Raw genomic sequence first — 14,020 nt, forward strand, 5'->3', positions numbered from 1 at the left:
GATGAAAATCATACACTGCAATCATGTCAGGTGTAATATTAGCCATTCTGTTATTTTTTAAATAACAATAAAAAATAAAAAGATGCCGCAGAGCATATACGTCTCATGGAAATGGTCCAAACACTACTCATCTTGCACTGTAATTGATTATAAAATGTTAAAAGAGCGCTGGAGGGCATATTACCAATTTATGATCTTATATGTTTCATTAAACCATTGTAATTATTCCTATTCATTATCGTTTGTCACTGTGAGAGCACTCTGACCAGCAGCGATAATATCAAACATTTTGAGTATCTGGTTGACCACAATTTTATTGTAGTCAGAAGTGGAGATAATAATAAAAAAAGAATTCAGTCTTCTTTTTGGGGAGAAATGGATAAATGTTGTGCTGCTGCAAGATTTATTCAATCCACCCTAAAAGGAAGACTGACTAGAAGAAGGAAATTAAGAAATGAATTGAGAGCTCAAAACCCTACTTTGGCCTTTTTCATGCTTTTTAGTACTAGGCAAACTCTCTGCTCACTTGACCTCTCAAATGGCGAGTGCAATAATATACTGCACATTGTATTGCGTTGAGTTTGTTACTGACATTACAGTACGCCTTTATATAAATATTTTATTCAATAAGTTGTATCTGTGTATACAACAAATAAACACAAACTGTACAGTGCAGACAAACTCTTTGCATATATGTATGTAAAGTTAGCAATACATACTGACAGTTCTTGATACACATAGCCTACCACATGCAGTTCTTTAATGCCATCCTCCTCCCATGCAACAGGTTTGACAAAAGACAAATTAAACCTTGAAATTAAAACAAATAACGCAGACCCTCATACACTGTAATGCTTTGACATGTTAGGAAAGGAAAGTAACCTAAAGTGTTCAAAGGCAACCATTCATTGGAATAAACATCATAACAGACAGCCTGTATCAAACTAATAGTAATAATAATAACAATAATAATACAGAGATAGAATAGAGATGTACATTTACACAGCAGTCATATACAAAAATAAATTCAGCCTTCAATAAACCAGTCAACTGGTCTGCAGGGCAAGTATAGCCCAGCATGTAGAGTTCACTGTTGAGAATGATTATTTGTTTCATGTGGACATGGGACACCAGCCCTAAATAGAATTAAAACTTGTCTTGTGTATAGTTGTGTATAGTAGCATTATACATACCTTTATACAGACATATATTTAACTCTAGCAAATGTGCTTCAATGTCTCCTAATAAGAAACTAGTTCATATTTCTGATACATTTTATAAATGATAAAAATTCAAATTAATTTCTTAATATACTTGTCATTCAGCAGCAGAGCTTCAATCTAAATCATATCATTCTAACTTATTTATTAAAACTATTATGAAAATTGTTAAAGCAAGACCACTTTTTATATCAAATCTGTTGATTGATTCAGATAATCCTTGAAAAACTTGTGATAAACAATTGTTGTCAGATGCTTGAGAACTAAAAAATACAATGAAATCAGAGTGGAGATGAGCTTACCTTTTACAGTAACATGCCAATTCAATTCCAAACCAAACATATGGTCACAGAAGAATAGTCTTTTCAAACGTGTACATACTATGGTCCTCTAGACAAAAGCATGCATGTGTGTAGCTACAGAAATCTATTAGATACACCTACCCTTTTCAAAGGACTGAAAAGTCTGAACAGCATCAGTTAGACTCTCAGAAATGAGCAAATCCACATGGTGAACTTTCCTTTTGTTAGAATGTAAAGAAAAAGAAGAAAGTACTGTAGTCACAGTGAACTCAAACAAAGTAAGATGCATTTAATAGCCTTTGTTTGTTGCTGTCTGCATTATTACTCTCTTTACTCATTTAAAATCAAAGACATCAAACACTTTGGTAATTTAAAGATCGATCTCTCTAAGCAGAGTGGAGAAAAGAAAAATATCAAGTTTGTTTGTCCTTTTGAATATGCTACTAAGCTCTTACTGGATGTGGACGGATGACGAGGCACCTTTAACCCAGCAGTGACTGGGTACATGTTTTTGCATGCTGGGTTAGAGGTTTGCACAGGCACATGGAAGGCCAATATGGACTGTACTGGACTCTGCATGCTGAGCTAGGAAGGAAATCCTCTCATATATTTCATAATATCTAGTCTTTAAAAAGAGTTCTCTTTTTTTCTTGTATACAGTGAAAACATTATGACATAAGCTAACTCCCGCATCTGCGGCTGCAGGAGAGAAACACAACACTAACCTTGCCCATGCTTTGCTGAACAGAACAGGGATACAGCCAACAGTAATGGCATCTACTTAACATTCGGCCATTTCCGGCGCCGGCTAAAGTAGACGTTTTTGTAAATGGCTGCCGCTGGCGTGAGCTTCTTGTACGCCGCAAGCACGGGGCGCTGTCCAGAGGAGTCAGTGTGTGAGGACTGGGCCTAAAACCCAGAGGCCTACAAGGCCCAAAGATACTCCTAGAGCCCTGGCTCTAAGATCGAATGAGAGAAAAAATAGAATTCAGCTCTGCTATTGGCTGGGAGAGGCAGACATCACCACTTATGCATCATCAGAACGTGGTATGTACGTGCCCCCTATGAAGAGCTCAGCGCTTGGAGGTCTGGACACTGCGCTGAGGCTTCCTCTGCGCTTCCCAAGATCTGATCTGTTTGGAAGCAGTTTGCCAGCTTTCAGCGCGTGTTGTTTACAGGGAGTAAAAACTACATTGAGCCTGAGACACTGACTCTATTTCCCTTTTACATGTTGTTGATCTAAAGTGTTCTCTCTAAAGAACTCCCCCCCCCCCCCCCCCCCCCCGGGGTCTTCCTGAATGCTTCCCTGGAACCAAGCCACCTCTAGCTTCTTACTTCCACTGCTGTATCGATGTTGGTTTGTGCGGTTGAGTATGTGTGTGTATGTGTGTTAGGATTACAAAATCATACACAGCCCCTGCAAAAGATTTCTAAAGTATATGACAAAGAGAAAGAGAGAGAAATTGAGAAAAAAGAGATAGAAAGAGGAGAAGGAGGAGAAATACTTGTAAAAAATACAAGATGACAGTCCATTTTAGTGTATATGAACAGCATCTACCCAGAACATAGCTGGTGCACTGCTTTATAGAAAAGAGATCTGAATTATATGGACTCTGCTGTACTAGGGCTGAAAACAGGGAGTTATGGGTAACCATCAACAGGCAAGGTACCGCGTGTGGCTGTGAAATACATCATTCTCATGGATTGTCACAGTTACAGAAGATATTAAAAAGGCATTCCATATCTGGTAGGGCATTCCATGGTCAGAGTCTAGCTGGTTATCCACTTGTCTCCTCCTCCTCGTTGGGTTTTGTTGCTGAGATCCACTAGCAACGAGACAGCTGAAAAAGAGGGCGAGGAGGGACGAGTTGCCCGAGCCTGATCCACGGACGAGAGACAGAGAGAGAGAGAGACAGTCTGAGTCTGGGCCGGGAGCGAGCTCCTCAGTGGTGTCAGCAGGGCTCCAGGAGGGGGGGTCTGGCTATGTGGTCTTAGCGGGCTTGCTGACCGGCTTCCCCCCATTCATCACCACTGGCTCGCTTGTGCTTTTACTGGGAGGTATTCCGGCCTTCGGAACGGTTTCCCCAATATCATGCAACGACGGCTCTCTGTACATGGCAACTGCAGGTGGGAGACAGAGGGAAATAACAGGGCGGAAGGGTTGATTAGCACAGGAGCATGTGGAGTCTCCCCCCGGTCTCACTCTGCATCTCCCTGCACAGTGGTGCTGAATGGGCTTCTGCTCCTAACCTCACACCCCAGCGGTTTCCCACGAAGACATGCGCTTGACGTACCTGCAGCCGTGCCATTCCTTGACAGGTGATAATTGCTACATGAAAAGGTAGATAATTAACTGGCCCCTTTTTTCTGGGTGCCAGGGCTAGACTGGCTGTGGTTGACTGGCTGTCATCCTCACTGCCTTAGCAGTAATATATGTTGAGGTATAATGAATTGTAAATGCTATTAATCAAACATTAATATTTTACTCACACTTTACATTGTAGGTAACTTCATAGGGCCTTCATAAAGCATAGATAATGCCTTCGTGAGCATGATATTGCTACTTTAGGTAGACATGATTTCAGTGATAATGATGCTGTATGTATTATAAAATGTATTTTATATTACTCTTATGTATTACGTGTTTATGCATTATGTATTTTATAATGTGTTATAAAATGTATTATATAAAAATTAAGAGTATCACTCTACTCATATTAGCATGAAGCCATGCACCAGAATGCTCTAATTAAGTCAGAGTGTTATGTCAGCATTTTAAATGCTTTACTAAGGCCTTAGAAAGGTAATCCTCACCTACAAGGCCTTAGAAAGGTAATCCTCACCTACACTGTGACCAGTATGTCTATATTTTCAGTCTGTCTATGTATTTGAGAGAACAAATCATATAACTTGCTAAGCAAATGTATCAGATATGTTGTGGAACAACTTCCACAAAAGCTTCTGCCATTGCCTCCTAATAAGCACTTTATTTTAAAAGTTAGAATTTGCTTTGGAACGTTCTGTTTCGGCTAAAATAAGGAAAAATACATGAAAAGTTTGGAAGTATGCCACTGTGATTGATATCATCTTTAAAACTCCACAGAAAGGATTCAGTCCAAATACAAAAATAAAATAAAAGATTATGTCAAGCATAACAAAATGTCCAAATCCACAAGTCATCAGATGCGCTAGATGTATGTAACATTGTGATACATTTGTTGTTGATTTTGCATTTATATAATGCAGCGTTTCTCAAACCTCTCCTGGCGGCCTACTGTCCTGCGTATCTTCTATCTATCCTTGCTGCTTGATTAAATTAGGTGTGCTCAGCTAATCAAAAGTGCCACTGATGAGTTCAGTCGGGTAGGTAGAGCAAGGCTAGAGAGAAGATATGCAGGACAGTGGGCCGCCAGGAGTAGGATTGAGAAACACTGATATAATGGACACACTTCAGCAAGAGGAAGAGGCCAGGACCAGTGTCCCTGTTATAAACTATCAATGCTTCATTGCCACACAGGCACAGATGCCTTATCTCTTTTTTACAACTGCAGCTATAAATTGTGGATCCACAGATCATTACAAATTACATGTCAAGGAGAGGTAACTATAATTCACTTCATGGCAGGCTATATTTCAACATGCAATCGTAAATAAGTAGATCACAGTCATGCACACATTTGGTGTGGACTGGCCCCCAGAGCAGGGCATACAGAGTTCCCTGTGACACGTTCACATTTCTCTGGATCGAACACAGCACTCGCAAATGTTTGTGAGTGGATTTTGTGTGTGTGTTTCTTGTACAGGATAATCATCATCATCAGCATCATCATCATTATCTTTATCACCATCATCATCATCATCATCACCACATCATGATAATCAACTGTCTTAGAAGTAGATCCAAAAGTCTTAATACCAAGTTGTATTTTTTATTTTGTCAGTGTTTCCCTCTGTATGTTGACAATAGTAAGTTTTACCACATTAGTTACCTCAACCTAACAACATAAATAACACTTTCATTTCTTTCAGCCCACTTGTATTTCTTGGAAATTTCCAAAAAACTAGTTCAACCATCCATCCACTGTATATCCTACAGTCAGTTGCGGAGAATGAACTCAGGAGCTAACCCAGAGGAAAACAGGACATGTGTTACCTTCTAATGGCTTGGGCAGGAAATGAGCAGCTGGTTTCGTTTTCTTCACGCGATTCCCCTTCATGGGCTGGCCCTCCTTATTAAGACCTAGGAACCAAGCTCTACCCGACTCCTGCTGTCTGTACAGCATGGACGAGTAGATCACGTAGTAGTTTTCAAACACCGACTCTTTGAACTTGCATTCTGCCGTAAAGAGTTCCTGCAAGACAAATGAAGACAATGACCTTGTGTGATCGCAGCTTTATGTAAAGTTCTCTGTTCAGCCTTCAACAAATACAGTATACAGAGACACTGACTGAAAATAGCATCTACGCTGAGACAAATTTATAAATGCTTCCACCATTTAAAGGGGCCCTGAGAACCACAGCTCCCTGAATTCAAAGAAATCAGTTGTAGGCTGCCATTTTTTCTCTCTGTACGCTTATGAAATCATATGATGGGTCACTACCACACATGGAGAGTAAACTTTGTTCGTGGCCTGGAGTTAAAGTGCCAACTTTACCATCAAGGAAGAGAATTTGAGTATATCTGGATGCTAGTTTGACACAAAGGAGAAGAGGGAATATTACGGTACTGTATGTTATGGGTTGTAGTGAAACTATGGGGGTGAACATATAGGTTCCATCATTTAACTTTTCCAGATGTGACAAATGTCGTGTCCTGAGGCTATTCCACATGAAAAGAACCTCATTCTGAGGAAAAGCACTTGGCGCTAATGATGTCTGATTTCACCATGCTGAGGAAATAATGGCCTCATTGGATCAAATGCAGTATGTGCTCATGACAAAATTACCCTAGCTTTAACTTTGACTCCAGGGTGTCCGCGTTAGAGTCAGAGTGGAGTTTGAGCAGAGCAATACTGACAGCTCTGACTCTCACACTCTCCATCCTATCCTACCCTCAATACACTTACTTAACTCTTAGCCAGACTATGACCCTTGTTTTTTCCCTCCGAGGAAAACTCATATTTATCTGATAGTGTCTGTGGTGCCCGCAGAGTTGCAATATGAAACATATAGCTCGAGGATGAAGTCACTTGTAAACATGAAAATGTGCTTTGTCTATTACAGGATGTTAAGACAGTAATTATGAGTGCCCCTATGAGCACACGTGCGCGCGCACACACACACACACAAACACTCTCCCAGAATCTGAACATGCAGTGACCATTTTAAGTTATCACATTTTGATAGTTTAATATGCCAAAGACCATCTCCAAGAGGACAAACTCTACAAAGAGTGAACAAATGTTTATTTCTGAGGAGCACCCACTCAAGTTTGGAAAGAGGATTTGGGTGTTCACAGATGGTCTGCGTCAGTGAATAGCGCTCACAATATTGTTTTTATAATATGAAAAGGAATACTTTTCTGTGTCAATACCATGAGATTTTAAGTATAAATTTATCATACTGTGTGAACTGAGATCATCCAGCTTTAGGTGAATATGATGTTATACAACACAATTCTTAACAAACAATGGCAAAAATATAGAATTAACAGCTCTGTGACTAATATGCAATTTCAATTGTCAGCTTTTATTTAGTTTTTAAATGCAAGTATGCTGACACTGTAGGTTAACAGCATGCAGGCATACATATAAATCCATGTGTTGCCAGTTTCTAACCAGCGCTTTGGAAGGAAAAAAAATCTCATGATCACAGCATTCAAAACACTGTGCAGGCTGCAAGCGAATGTGGCAGACATGAACACAATTAGTAATCAAGCCCCATTTAAAACAATATACTTAATGGCTTCCTTTTATCATTCTGATGACATGCCATTAATTTCCTGAGAAGGAGCCCATCGTCCCTGTTTTCAGTGACACTGATGTAACTCTTTCCTAATTTCCTCCCGTGACAGGCTGTTTATGAGGAGCATTTTACGAGGACGACGGTGCAATGAGGGGGCCCTTCCAGGAAAGTGTTTGCTCATCAGTCTGAGGCTCTGCCCAGGGGAACATTTATGCACCATCTCAGTATTTAGCCTCACAAACAAACAACAACAAACTGATAACCATTATTATTGCCTCCTTAAATCACCATAACCAGCGCATGACAAGCATCCAGGATCTGGATATTGAAAAAAAGACTAACTAGGTGAGACAGACACATGTGGGAAATTAAATGACCAACTGATGCAGTTTCATTATGATGTAAGTTTGAATGTGGATACATTGCAGAGATGAAATATTGAATAAATATAAAACATAAATATAAATACAATGCCCAATATTGCTGGACAAAAGATCTGTATTTTTAAATACTCTCAGGATGGTTCATGGAGAGACCTCCATTTTTTTTATTACATGTACATAACTTTTGGATATAATTATGGTAGAAAAAACCTGTATCCTGTAACCTTAACGATGTACACTGAAGAAACACATGGAGAAAACTGATCACCTTATTGAGAACATCTCGCTAAACCTAAACCTTGACACTAACCCTAAACCCTAACACTAACCCTAATTAGGGTTAGGAATATATTTCAAGGATGAACTTCAGCAATAATTCATCTGCTTCACATGTGTGCTTGTCCAGGATGAAATGGAACAAACCTACTGTCCTACATGACTTCAGTCAAGAGCTGAAAGTAAACAAAAATCATACTGATAATTAATAATGTGGAGCACTCCCACAGCAGTTACAGTGAATTGAACCAAGAGACAGAGCCTGGGATACAGCGATCCCACTTTCATGGTCACTTTCATCTACCAGTTCTACCCTGTGTTTTGACAGGTCAGTGCTCCTTTTCTTATAATTACCCATTTCAATGTTAAGGACTGCAGCCCTCCAAGTAGCTGTCACATCCAGGAAGTGAATGCCACTTACATCCACAAGATTGGACTTGACAGTAAAACCACAGAAAAAGGAGACATTTACAATGTATAAAACAGCCAATTCATTTAGATCATATCATATATCATAAATATTAACAGCAGTGTCAAACTAGTAGGTTCCTGTGCTAATTTCTAAAGGTGTGACGTCTGTTGCGCTGTGTTATTTGTATATGCCCCTTTTTCACTGTTTGTGTTGCATGGAGTAACAGAAGCCAGGCCTCCTTAAAGCGTCAGATCATTCCAGACTGAGGAAGGCAAACTGTTTTACCTTCATGCTTGCCTTAGTCATTCCAATTAGGTAATTAATTACAGACCTACATCGTCAGGTGAGACATATTTCTGGTTGGCTGGTTCCAGTAATTAGTCTGATAATTTTGTACGGGGCAGACTGATTGCCCATGCATTCCAATGGCTCTGAATAATTTCTGCAATGCACAATCTGACACAAAGCCGGTTATTAAAACTAATTACAGCTCATCACATAAATGCAAATGACAGGACAATTTGTATAACAAAATAGATTCTAGTCAAAGGAACTGTGGAAAATGTATGGTTTTGAATGCAAAAAGGTACAATATAACCCTGCTATAAATGCATCAAGAATTCCAGCCTATTTGTCTGCGCAAATATATTGCCATTGCTAATTGTCGGAAGATCTCCAGCATACTTTATGCACAGAGAAAGTGCTTGCTGTTGTTTTCTTTTTGTTGATTTTAATGAGAAAGCGCACAATGCATGGCACAGGATTTGAAAAATGTTTCAGAATTATTAAAATCAAACTCATAAAAACAGAAGGCTGTAATTAAGTTAGCAAGTCGTTCCCACAGTTCCCTTTATTTAAAGTCAGTTCCTGTGAGTCATTGATGTGACATTCTGGACCCTCCGCAAAACCGTAAATGAAATCTTTTCCTTATTAAATTCAGCAAGAACGACACTGCAAGACAATAAAACAAGGGGGAAGTGTTTTGTTGGACTTGCCAACATTCTAATATCCATCTTGTGAGGGTCACTGACAAGAGAGACAGGGCAATGTCTTAGGCCTTGTTTACACTTGAATTTAAATGCAACATGTATACATTTGTGGGGATAAATCCAATTCATGTTTCTTTTGGCAGATTAGTTTTGTCAAAATAACATCCATACCTCTTCTGGAGGTATAGTGGGTCTGATTTTGCTGGGAGTGGATATCAGTCTGGACGTTCCAGTATGCCTTCCTGTCCTGTAAGCAGTTCCCCGCGGTTACGCCCTGCACCGACAGCGAGCCACCATTACGAAAGCTCCCGACAGTTGCCTGCTTTGCCGACGTCTTCGAGGTCAGCATATTTTACTGCAAACGGACCTTCCCTCAGTTTCACTACATTTTCCAGACAAAAAACAAGCAGTGCCAACACAATCAATGGGTCACAAAGAGGTGCAAACAGGTTGTCAAATTATGATTTATGACTGCTATCATCATACAGACCAATTATATTGCTCAGTGCTACTGTGGTTGGCAAAGCTGTTTCTTTCAAGTTCATATACAACAATTTCAAATTAAATAACATCTCTGGGGCAAAAAAATGTTTTTTTTTTTCTCTAATATTAGTGCTAGCTACCAAGAAAATATGAATAACTATCAAACACTACGTTTCAAAGAACAGCAAAGCTTTAGCCTGATTTAGCCTGAAGGTCCACACCTGCAGGTGCTGAAATGTGTAAATGTTTGAGGACCACATCTTATAGCTTGCATCCAAATGGCCCAAAGCTTCATTCAGCTTGCGGAAAGCAGCAATCTTGCAGTTTAAACACAGGGATAAATAACTGGGAGGTGCTTATATTGGGGAGAGAGATATTGGATAACCTGCCTTGCTAAACAAAACAATATGCAACACTTTATAACAGTGTCTTCACAAAAAACAGAAAAAAGGCCACTCTTGTTTCCTTCTTGTGTTCTTTTTTAATGATTTTCACAAACTTTGACATTCAACAGGGTAGGTCACCTCATAATTTGTGTCCAGTAAAGAGGTGATGTACTATAGTACTTATGCAACTGTCACCCATAACCATGAGTTATGATTGACTAATTAAGAAAACTATTTTTTAACACACACACACACACACACTGTATATAGACATGTTTCCTCCTAACCTCAATAGAAGTCCATACATCCTGCATTTCATTACTGTTGGACTGTATAATGTTACCCTCACTGTGCTTGCATCTTGAAGAATAGGTACCTGATAAGAACAAACTGGAAAGTTCTGGTATTGGCTTAAAATTGCCCTACCCCAGAAATTAGATAGGAGACATGTGTCTGTCACAAGTTATCTTTCCTTTGGACTTCAGCTTGCAAACTTCATTAAGTAGAAACTGGTCCTATCTGTCTCTAGCGAATGTTCTTTTCTAAACCTGTATTTCTTCCAAGCATATACCGTACTTATATCTTATAACTTTGCATTGGGTCTCCATAGTATTATAAAGGCGTTCTGGGAATGGTTTTTAATGCTGTTTTCACTGTCTCTCTTTGAAAACTGTCTCTTTCAATGATAAAACATTTGACCAATCATATTTTAAGAGTAACAGAGTGTATCGCAGCAGCAATCTCTCATTTTTTACAGTATAGTTAAAGCTATGATTAATATCAATAACACAGATTCAGCTGTGTTTCTATTGCTGCAATTATTTGTGGCTGACGATGTCAACCCAAAAATCAATAATCAATGTTGTGTAGAAAAAAGAACATCCCACAGGGAAGGTGTCATGGATATCCTTGGTTTTTGGTTGACAGGAGAAGTATACAGAAAAAATAAGAACGAGAGAAAGAATAAGCCTTTTCAGGTACAATCTACATTGCAAGGGTGGCCACTGACTGTATTTCTGCTGAAATGTGTATACACAGAGAGATCGAGGGAAGGAGACAGTAAGTCAAATGATTTAAGACAGAGACACAGCAGTCGCCGCGTCCCTCCCTCCCCGCTCCCGCTGCCCTCCAGTAACGCTGCCTTTCCGTTCGGCTGCGATCCCCTTTGAACGGCGCTGTCACGACTGACCTTGGCCGCTGACGGAGAGAGGCATCATGGCTCAGACAGAGATAATGAGCCTGTCCTCCTCATCTCCCCTGAGCAGATCGGAGCCGGAGAAGGCCCGGCTTCGCAAGCGCTCCGGCTGTCTGAGGCGGGGGGGGGGGGCGGGGGGAGGGGGGGGCAGGCTCGCACAAGCCTGCGTACTGGAAAAGCCCCGCTCTGAGAGACACACTTCACGTGCAGGTGAGACCGTGGAGAGAGGCATACGATAGGTGTGAATTGAAACACAGAGAAATCTGCAGCTGCCAAAATGTGCTTTTCCTGTTAGTCTATTGCCTGAAATTGCCTGTTTGACAAAAATATCTTTTCCAACTAAGATGAGAAGAATGCCTGTACTTATATAAGGAGACAAGACACAGAAAAGAGCACAGTCCTCTGACTCCATTACTAATTATAAGCAAATAAAGAAATATACAAAAGAATACTAGTCAAAAATACAAAATAATTGTACTCACAGGTATGTGGTTATGTATCTCTGTACTGTGTAAGAAAAGTGAATAAGAAAATGCTCTTGCCCATTGATCAATTTTTAAACACTATTGCAATTGTGTATGTATAGTTTGTGCACATACTCTAAAATGGAGAATAGTCATATGCAGTGCCTAAGTTAGTAACAGAATGGATTTTTAGGTTGGTCAAAGCTTCTTACTTCACCATGACAGCATAAAGTATGCTGAATGTTCTTCAGACCAAGGACAAAAAATTCCCAGATTCAATTAATGTTTGGCCCAAACTTTGAACTTTCACTGTAAGTATATGTATTCAATATTTGGACACATGTTTTGTTTCAGCCATATGAAATGTGATTATACAATTTCTTTACTTCATGGAATCTCAGCCTCATAATCTAGAGCTGAAGCTAGAAAATGGAGGCAAAGTACATTTTCCTCAAAGACTGAGTGCTTGTAATCACACTTGAACGGTTGACTTACTATTATAAGTAAGTGGCTCCAATTCATACCTACATTGAATATGTCATTTAAGTCTAAAACTAAATATTTATTCATATTCTACATCATATAAAATGTAGAAACTCAACCAGTGTATGAATACTGATGATTTCTGTGAAGAAATACAGCTGAGTTTAAAGTATAGATATACTGCTAAGAAATGTTAGATGGTGAAAAAAAGGCCTACACCTCTTTGTTATCCAAAATATTATTTCAATATCAAACAACTGCTGGAATGTGTTTTTATGGATTAATAATTCTTGTCATAAAAGACATTCTGTTTGTCCCTTTTTTAAAATTCTGACATTATCTCTTACTATTCTGACCATCTGTCATTTCCTTTTATTGAAGCCCACAATTCCATTTCTCCAAATGTAATTTCAGTTCTCTCAAATTTCTTTCAAAATTTGGAGAGCGAAAAGTAGTATGAATGAAAATAGAAAATCCAGTTAGAAAGTCAAAAGGTATCCCTCAGCAAAACGTCATCTGAGTGATTTCAGCTTTTTCCGCTTTATTATATTATTGAATGGAAGAGGTATGGGAGAGATTGGAAGATGTAATTTATTTTTTTATGCACCCAAAAATTCAGCTGAAAAACTGCTGCTGCCACTAATACATCTGTTTCGATTCACTGTACCTGTTCCTCAGTCAAGTTGGAATTCTTTTCATTTTAAACATGTTAATAATTTTAAAAAGGTTGACTGACATTGCTTCTCCAACAACCCATTCACTATGAACTTTCAGAAACTTTCAAGAATACGGAAATAGTCTTTCTACAACATAGTCAGCATTTTTACAAACTCAGTACAATCCACCAAGACCTGCCCTGGTGGCCTTGAAACAATGATTTATGATATTTTTAACTGGGATGTCCTACATAATATCAAGACATTTAGAGATGGCACCCCGATGGCAACCATGCCTCATATATATCGAATGATACATAGATAGACATACTTTCATCATTTTCAGATACAAGCTACAGATATGAACCTTTTTGCACTAATTGTGTTTGACAGGAAGATCACAGTGATCACATATGATCCATTGCTGATGGAGACATTAGTTTGATCACTCAACAAACATATCTTCCATATTTTTAAATTGCAATGGACAGCTTAAGTATTTGTGTGCTGTGATGGTTATTGTCCTTGTTCTATGCCTAACAGAGGTGCTTCTTCACTTGACCTCACTTACATATAACAGGTGGGCATGTGCTATTAGCATAAAATACAGCTCTTTATTTTACTTATTTACTAGCAATAATTCAAGAGATAAGGAGCCAGACCTGTATATACAAGTCTTTGTATTCACAAGCAGTTTGGATCCTAGATTCGCTGCTGTAGCCTTTAAGCCAGACACCTTAACAGCTCTAGATCATATATAAAATTCATTCTGTAACAAACAAAAAATGTAGGAAACACAGAAAGTATAATAAAAAGGAACAAAACACCAGAACTGTAATATCACTCATTGGAGAGCGCACTGGACCT

General features: G+C 39.1%; 1 protein-coding gene across 2 annotated transcripts in view; it reads right to left on the reverse strand.

Annotated features, from left to right (window-relative positions):
• Nucleotides 1–2,811: 2,811 nt before the first annotated feature.
• Nucleotides 2,812–14,020, reverse strand: part of LOC118789393 (fibroblast growth factor 14-like) — a 124,279-nt gene continuing 113,070 nt past the window's right edge. For both annotated transcript variants that reach the window (XM_036545797.1, XM_036545796.1), the window contains exons 4-5: nt 5,676–5,874; nt 2,812–3,643 (exon numbers count right to left, since the gene is read on the reverse strand). In XM_036545797.1, coding sequence (XP_036401690.1) covers nt 3,504–3,643; nt 5,676–5,874 — 339 coding nt within the window. In that variant the 3' untranslated portion in view covers nt 2,812–3,503. The remainder of the gene's footprint in view (nt 3,644–5,675; nt 5,875–14,020) is intronic.

This window comes from Megalops cyprinoides, chromosome 14, assembly GCF_013368585.1.
Source record: "Megalops cyprinoides isolate fMegCyp1 chromosome 14, fMegCyp1.pri, whole genome shotgun sequence".
Lineage (NCBI taxonomy): Eukaryota > Metazoa > Chordata > Actinopteri > Elopiformes > Megalopidae > Megalops > Megalops cyprinoides.